Source organism: Triticum dicoccoides, chromosome 1B, assembly GCF_002162155.2.
Source record: "Triticum dicoccoides isolate Atlit2015 ecotype Zavitan chromosome 1B, WEW_v2.0, whole genome shotgun sequence".
Taxonomy (NCBI): domain Eukaryota; kingdom Viridiplantae; phylum Streptophyta; class Magnoliopsida; order Poales; family Poaceae; genus Triticum; species Triticum dicoccoides.
In genome coordinates, this window is record NC_041381.1 from 708,744,196 (window position 1) to 708,752,769 (window position 8,574).

General features: G+C 45.8%; 1 protein-coding gene across 2 annotated transcripts; it reads left to right on the top strand.

Annotated features, from left to right (window-relative positions):
- Positions 1-327: 327 nt before the first annotated feature.
- Positions 328-4,731, top strand: LOC119349866 (DEAD-box ATP-dependent RNA helicase 15-like). 2 transcript variants are annotated; one of them, XM_037617961.1, is made up of 11 exons: positions 328-468; positions 623-846; positions 1,934-2,106; positions 2,189-2,420; positions 2,499-2,617; positions 3,213-3,269; positions 3,356-3,540; positions 3,833-3,977; positions 4,078-4,161; positions 4,242-4,305; positions 4,396-4,731. In XM_037617961.1, coding segments are annotated over exons 1-11 (1,296 nt in total). In that variant the 5' UTR covers positions 328-466; the 3' UTR covers positions 4,407-4,731. The 2 variants fall into 2 exon arrangements, with proteins under 2 accessions (XP_037473858.1, XP_037473857.1); XM_037617960.1 differs by having other exon boundaries at positions 338-476.
- Positions 4,732-8,574: the final 3,843 nt, after the last annotated feature.

An 8,574-nucleotide genomic window follows, 5' to 3' on the forward strand; every position in this document is an offset into this window, starting at 1 on the left:
AGGTCTTGTCTGATGTGTAGTAGGGTCGGTGAGTCGGAGGCGGCGCTCGCTCAAGCGTGGGCACCAGGACGCCGATTCCGAGAAAGATCCTTTTTTTTTTTGGAAGAAAAAAAAAATGGCCACAAGAGAGAGAGAGAGTAGAGCAGAGTAGAAGAAAAGATACTGGGCCACCGCCTGGGACGGAGAGAAGCCCATTTTAGTAGCACCACAGGCCTGTTTATCCTGCCTCCATGCCCGCCATGGATATATATCCTTCCAATCCAATCCAATCCAATCCCAACCCTAGCGGAGCCCAAAGCCAAGGAGAAATCGCTCGCTCGAACCCTATCCTCTCCTCCCCTCCCCTCCCCTCCCCTCCCCTCCCCGCAGCCGCAGGCACCCAAAACCCTAGCGCCGCCGCGCCGGATCTTTCTCTGCAGCTCGCCCCTCCCCCCCCTACCTGCCGGATTCATCCATCCATCCATCCATCCATCCATGTGAGTCTCTCTCTCTCTCGGTCGAGATCTGGTTGGTTGGTTGGTTGGTTTCTAGCTAGGCTAATCTAATCTAGGGTTTGTTTGAATCGAATCGAATCGAATCCAATCCAATCGAATTGACACGAGAGAGCTTGGTTTTCATTCAGGATGGGAGAGGCCAAGGAGAACGACGTGTACGAGGAGGAGCTGCTCGACTACGAGGAGGACGACGACAAGGCCCTCGACGCCTCCTCCGCCAAGCCCGCCGCCGACGCCGCCCAGGCCAAGAAGGGCTACGTCGGCATCCACAGCTCCGGATTCCGCGACTTCCTCCTCAAGCCCGAGCTGCTCCGGGCCATCCAGGACTGCGGATTCGAGCACCCCTCCGAAGGCAAGCCCCCTCATATATCCATCCACCTACTATACTTTTTTTCTCGACTTTAGCCGTCCATTAATTAATTACTACTTGAATAAAGAAAATTTCACCCTGCTGCGAAAATCGACCAAATTAATAATGAGATGCTAACATAACATCTACATACTTGTAGCCTGTCAATGTAAACAAATCTAACTGTTTCAATACTAGTGTAGAAAATTAGGTTTCGACCCTAATTCATTTCGCCATTTAGTCTAGGAATAATTAATTACTTGTCTCTGTTAAATAAATGCGAAAAACATGCCAACCAAATTAACAAGAGATGCGTAAACTGCAACATACCGACCCTATTAATTAATTAATAGGTGCTCAACATAACATGTTTACAATAACATACTTGTAACCTGTCAATTTAAGTTAAGCTTTAAGCCAAGCTAACAGATTCAATAATGTAGCAAAATTTTTGGCCGGAATCGGGCTTTTTCAGAACTACACTTCTGATTGTGAAATGGCAATATGCCATTTACCTTATTACTTTAGTGTGTTCGGCAACTATTTCCTTCAGATCCTGGCCACATGATCTCTATTAGGCTACATGTCTAATTCAACTCAACTGCATTTTTTGTTGTTGTTTGTTGTTTTGCTTGCTGTGTGAATCTCATGTGTAGTATTTGCTATGGTGTGGACTGCACTTTGGGTGCTATGTTTCCTATTTTCCTGTGCATTTTATCCAGTCAAATTCTGGCCAAGTTTAAACACTTAAGCTTACACTTTCTGCTTTTTCAAACATTGGTTTTGGAACTGGATGTATGGAGTATGAACAAAGTCAACTGAACCAACTTTGCTATTCTCAGCTTTACTTAGTCAACTTTGCTATATTACCTAGTCCATCGTTTTTCAACTTTGTTGTTCTCAGCTTTATTTAGTCAGCTTGTTGATGATATTCTTTCGTTGCTGGTATGTATGCAGGTATACTTTCTCCTGACATTTCCCGTTGGAGGGAAATATGGTAAAACTTTCCATTAACCCGGGACCCAGAAGCTTCACTTTTTACTCACTGGGGTGCTGCTCCGATTTTATTTGGTTCCTTCCTCCACATCAGTGCAACATGAGTGCATCCCTCAAGCAATCCTCGGAATGGATGTCATCTGCCAAGCAAAATCTGGGATGGGGAAGACTGCTGTCTTTGTCCTGTCGTCTCTCCAGCAGATCGATCCTACTGCTGGTCAGGTGGCAGCGCTCGTATTGTGCCACACCAGAGAGCTGGCTTACCAGGTGGGTTTATGAATATATGCTTTGTTCTATTCCCACACATTTTCTCCCTTGTTTGCTCATTTGCCGCCCTTGTCTTGTGCAGATTTGCAACGAGTTCGAGAGGTTCAGCAAATTTCTGCCTGAATTAAAGGTTGCTGTATTCTATGGAGGTGTTCACATCAAGAAACATCAGGATTTGCTCAAGAACGACTGCCCCCACATTGTTGTGGGCACACCTGGGAGGATTCTAGCTCTAGCTAGAGACAAGGACCTCTCTTTGAAGAATGTGAGGCATTTCATTCTTGACGAGTGTGACAAGATGCTTGAGTCACTGGGTAATTTGTCATCCTTCACTTGCTGCTATCATATCATTATGCCCTTGACTGGATGACAAATATGTATGCATTCTGCAGACATGCGGAGGGATGTCCAGGAGATTTTCAAGATGACACCTCATGATAAGCAGGTCATGATGTTTTCGGCAACTCTCAGCAAGGAGATCCGTCCCATTTGCAAGAAATTTATGCAAGATGTAATGCCCCTGCCTAATGTCTTATCTCAATTGCACAGTGCATCATATTTAAGTCGTGTCCTCCACTGGTTATCAGTTATCAATAGGTTTGTCCTTGTTTTTTGTAATCTTACATGTATAGAGTTCTCTCGTCAAGTCGTGTTTTTCTTCTGTTTTCCATTACTACCTTGCATAGGGCAATACCGTGGAAGCCATTTATGAGTCTTTCAAGTGGTTTGGGTATCTGTCAGTAGCTGTGGTCAGTTTCTGTTGGGAACCAGTCTGGAGGTTAACTATCTGGACTCTTAGTTTGCTGCACTTAGTCACGCACATATGGAGTTAGCTGGTGGATGTGGAGTTTCAGTGGAGTTTAGCTGGTGGTGGTTCTGGTTCTCATTTTCAATGTTGCCATATGTCAGCCTGGAATTGTCTGTGATGCACTGTTGCAATGGCTGATGAACTTGATTGGAACAAACATGGTGTGCAACAGTGCAGAACTGAAGTTCCACGCGGGGGCAGCATCTTCTGAAGATGAAGGAATTCAGATACTTGGAATGTACCTGTAGATTGATGCTGGAATGCTAATTTCTTTCATCTACCATTTGTTCCCTTACAGCCTATGGAAATTTATGTTGATGATGAGGCAAAGTTGACCCTTCACGGTCTTGTTCAGGTAGCTTTTGTCGTTTTACACTGTTTTGCACGTTCATTTCACTAGTTTTTGTTCAACTGTGTGATTATACTGTCTTGTTTTTGCAGCACTACATAAAATTGACTGAGTCAGAGAAGAACCGAAAATTGAACGATCTCTTGGATGCTCTCGATTTCAACCAAGTTGTGATATTTGTGAAGAGCGTTAGCAGGGCTGCAGAGCTGAACAAGTTGCTTTGTGAATGCAACTTCCCTTCAATCTGCATCCATTCTGGCATGACCCAGGAAGAGAGGTATATATATATGTGCTCTCTGCTTCATGTTGTTGAATTGCCAGTTGTAGTATGGTGGTCTTGTTGTTCTCTTGCTCAAATTGTGTGTAAATTTGTTGTAGTTGTTTCTCCTGGTTGTTGTGCCTGTGTGGGAAGAAGCATATGGTTGCATATACATATAACCATCTTTTCTAACCTATGAAGTACTTAGTTGTGAATTATTTATCAACTGGTGCTGCAGATGAGATGCTATTTTGTGCTATATACTAATAATAGTAATAATGATTACGGCACTTGGTTGTTAATTTTGCAGGCTGACCCGATACAAGAACTTCAAGGAAGGGCACAAGAGGATTCTTGTGGCGACGGATTTGGTTGGCAGAGGGATCGACATTGAGCGTGTCAACATTGTGATAAACTATGACATGCCTGATTCAGCTGATACCTACTTGCACAGGGTAATACTCCATGCATGCGTGCATGTTCCTTGCTTGGTTGGGATGCTGCTGCTGCTCTAGGTAACCTAGAAGCTAACTTGGTGGTGATGCATGCATGCAGGTTGGAAGGGCTGGGCGTTTTGGCACCAAGGGGCTTGCCATAACTTTTGTTTCGTCGGCCTCGGACTCGGACGTCCTTAACCAGGTTGGTCCATCTCTGTTTTCGGATTGCATGATTTTGATTAAGTGGAGTGACAAGGAAGATTGTTTTATGAATGAATGAAGGTGCAAGAACGGTTTGAGGTGGACATCAAGGAGCTGCCTGAGCAGATTGACACTTCAACATACAGTAAGTGGCGCATAGATAGCTGGTGGGTTGTTTGGAATGTATAATCTGCTGTCTCTGATTTGTTTGTTTCTCCATGGCATGATATTGCAGTGCCGTCGTAGACCCGCGCCGACATTGCAAGGAGGACGGAAGGAGAAGATGGAATCCTTGAATGTTTTGCTTGAAGTGATGCTGTTTTTTGCCTGCCCTGCCCTGCCCTGCTGCCGAGGGAGGGAGGCAGCAGGAGCAGCAGCTGTACCCTATTTAGTCTGTCTGTTATTTAGTCTGAGAGATGTTGGTTTGTTACTTAGGCCAAATGATGAAATGATTTTACTTGTGCTAGAATTGGATGGATGTATGATGCATGGTTTGCTTTGAAATTTTAAAAATCATGATTATTACCGTAGTTTTCAAACCATCATTATATCGTCATATTATTATTTATCATATCCCAGATTATATTTTTGTTTCTTGTTTTCCATCCTCGCAAAAAATTTGTTACATCTCTTTTTCTGCTGCTGCTGCTGCATGTGAGTCTATTTTCTCATGGCCAACAAATGCATTTTTAACCGAAATGAAAATCAGGTGACAAACAATTAAGATAATCTAAATATAAGTCCTTCATAAGAGATTTAAGATTCTATATAATAATAATACATATATTTGTATATAGTTTATTATAATAGAATCTCTAACCTTTTCGGCATTTTTGACAAAGCCGTAGCTCTTATCTGGCGTGCGTGCAGGACAAATCTTAACATCCGTTCTTGTGTATCCTTAAACGTCCGAGCCATCCGTTCTTGTGCCAAAATGTTACCATATAGTCAGGCGTACAAATAGTGATAGAATGCTTATTGAAAAGAGAGGCCGAGGATATCCTCTTCTTATTGATGTGAAATGAAATCAAGGAATACAAGTCCTCAAGTGTTACAAATATGGTGGTTGGGATGTGATCACTTCTAACTCTAGCCTTCTTGCCTTCTGTTGGATGAAACTACTATTGGATGCTTTCGGCATTGTGATTACTCGGTGCATGTTAGTGAGCTCTGTGTTGGTTGTGTTCTTCCCCTTATTCTCTAAGTGACCTCCGACCCTGTTGAGTGTCAGGTGTTCGAGTGCTTGTGCTTGATGTGACGCGACCTCCTTTGGTTCAATGAACAAATCAGGGTTGGGTCACATCATTTGAACCGATAAGAACCGGCTCGAGTTATGCCATGCATACATAATCTCTTCAACGGGTTGTCACACACATAGTTCTCTTCTGGAAGCAAAGGGTGGAAGTCATAACCGTTGTCGACGGTGACGAAAAATGTGATTTTTTTTCTTTCATGTTTCCGCTTCTCAAAGATTCCGCAAAAAAGAACATCGAGGAAAATGGGATGGAGTTTTCTGCCCATGATAATAAGGCTACCATCCTTCACAACTTCTTCCACAACCTGCGGCTTTTTCGCCTATCCGACCTCTATCCGGTGCAATTTCCTCAGTTATGCCACTTAGACTTCGACTTCTCCACTCAGTAAATTCAAGAAGCTTTCTTTAAGATGGACGTGAATGCCAACCCGGGCCCGATGGCATTGGACCAGGCTTTTACCGAAATTTTGGCACAACATCAAACTGATCATGTTTCATTTTTTCGATGACTTCGCCAACTTGCGGGTGGATGTCGAGCGCTTCAACAGATCCCACATGATCCTCCTCCCCAAAAAAGACTCTGCCAGAACCCTGTATGACTTCAGACTCCCGATGGTATTTCCATCACTACTCTCTTGACTTCGAAAACAAACTACACAACCCCCTACCTATGGAGAATATTAAACGAACGCAAAATCTCATGTCCTTGCCAACAATGGCACCTCTACCTTCTTCTGGCTTGTCTCCTCCCGACTCCGCTCGCAGACACCTACCCACACTTCTTCTCCGTCTCCATCTCAATCTCACCCTCAGTTCTGGCATCACATGTCATGCAGAATGGTTTACTCGCTACTCTGCAAAACCGCCTAACCAATGTTGCTTCTATAGAGCTTGCGTTTGTTTTGTCTTTTTTGCAAGATGTTGCCGCCAGTGATGCGCCCGACGACAGGTTCCTCACCCACGGCTCCCCGTTCTCTTCGAGGTGCGCCTACTCAGTGGTCTCCTCCGACCACAAGATCGATCTCAACGCGGGGCACATCGGGAGATCCAAGGCTCCTACCAAGGACAAGATCTTGGGCTGGCTTCTTCTTTGTCGTGATAGGTTTAGCAAGATGGCGAACTTACATCGCAAGACCATCTCTCCTCTGGCTCGGACTGTCCGCAGTGCGACATCACTCATGAGGATGCGACGCACCTCGCCATCCTTGGCCGACGCGCGGCACAGGTCTGGTCCCTCTTGGGGCTGCAACCACCTCACTCCATCAACCTCGTTTGGAATACCACAACGCCGGTCGGCCTCGACATCAACATTTGGCCCACTGTCTATTCTCATCCCCCCCCCCCACCAGCACCCACGACACAAAGCCATGTCCTTTCCTCTCCTCTCTGCTCATCCACCATCGCCTGCCGTCGCCGTTCGCCTCACGTTTGCCATCCCCGTGACCGGCGAGCACCGAAGATGAAGTAAAGGCAGGGCAGCGAGCGACAAATGTGACTGGGCGAGGAGGTGTGGCTGTCCGTAAGGGCATGTCACAGAGCTCGCCATGACCAGTGGGGTGGAGGATGCGACGCGACGCGACGCTGTTCTGGTGGGTACCCCGTGGACCTATATATTCCGTTGCACAATTTCACAGTGACGCTAAGCATTGGTGTGACGGAGTGGTTTCTCATCGAGTATGACTAGAGCTTACGTGCTGAGTCCGTGTGGATCCACCCCATCATTTTCATATCAGGAGGACGCCGAGCTCGTCCGAGTGGTGGGGCACCAGGACAGATCACTTTAGGTTTTCTGAACTTGGTTTAGGAATTTATTAATAATTTTCACTTCCTACTCCCTCCGTAAACCAATATAATTAAGAGCGTTTAGATCACTGTATTAGTTTACAGAGGGAGTAGTTAGATGACAGATTGAGTGACCAATTGGCAAACTATAAGCGGAGACTCCATGGACTTCTCAGTGAGTGATGTTGGGACAGGAGGAAGGGAATAACATTCCATGGGTAACTCGAATGGGAAAAGGTCTATGGTGCCACTGTCCTACTGCTCATGTCTTGGTTTGCAGATCGACACACCAGAATGGTACCCACGCGGCTGGCTTGCTGTGTCTGGTCCTACTTTCTGCAGAATGAATTTTCTTAAGATTGCTACTTAGAACATGTACCAAATAAAAGGAACACTTAGAAAGTGGGTTACAAGAGCTGAAGCTCATTGCAAAGAATTTCTAGGTACTATTTTTCTCTACTTATCCATTAATCTACATGAAACAAGCCCACCCCTAATAAGTGTATACCTCAATCAGTGCTAGAAGTTATGGAGGAGGTTGAAAAATAGGATGTTGTTTTTGATGGCCATAGGAATTATAGAAATATCAGTAGTAGAAAATGTATGTGTGAATAAACCAACCATGGGGTCTTTGATCAAATAGCCTTACACTACTAGGGAAAAGCCTATACACAGAACTTTAGCAGTAGCGCGCGCCAAAAAACCGCGCTGCAGATACACATATAGCAGTAGCGCGTCCCGGCCTAAAAGCGCTACTACAAATATTCCCACCACTAAGCCGATCGGCTACACATAGTAGTAGCGCTCTTTTAGAAACAGCCCTGCCGCTAATTTTTTGTAGCAGCGCGTTTATGTGTAAGGCGCTACAGCTAACGGAAATAAAATAAAATGAAAGCAAGTAGAAAAGTAAATGAAAATGAAAGAAATAGAAAAAGGAGAAAGGAAAAAATAAAATGTAAAGAAAAATAAAAGAAAAAAGGGAAAAAAGGAGAAAGGAATAGCAGTAGCGGGTTTCAGGAAATGCGTTGTAGCCAACTTAGCTATAGCGTGTTTTCGGAAACGCGCTACCGTTACGTTTCACTTAAACAGCAGTTTCCCCCCCGGCCACCACTTCTTCCCCAAATCCCTCGCCCTCGCCGCTGTCTCCCCAACTCGCCGTCGCCCCACTTCGCCGCCGTCTCCTGCCGGCGTGGACGCTTGCAACCTCACCGCCGCCGCCCGAGGCCGCCCTCAGCCTCACCGCCGCCGCCCGAGGCCGCCCTCAACGTTACCGTCGCCGCCCTCCACCTCACCGCCGCCCGAGCCCGCCCAAGACCGCCGTTGCCCGTGCCCGAGCCCGCCCTCTCCGCCCCTGCCTCCGTCACCGAGCACCTCCCC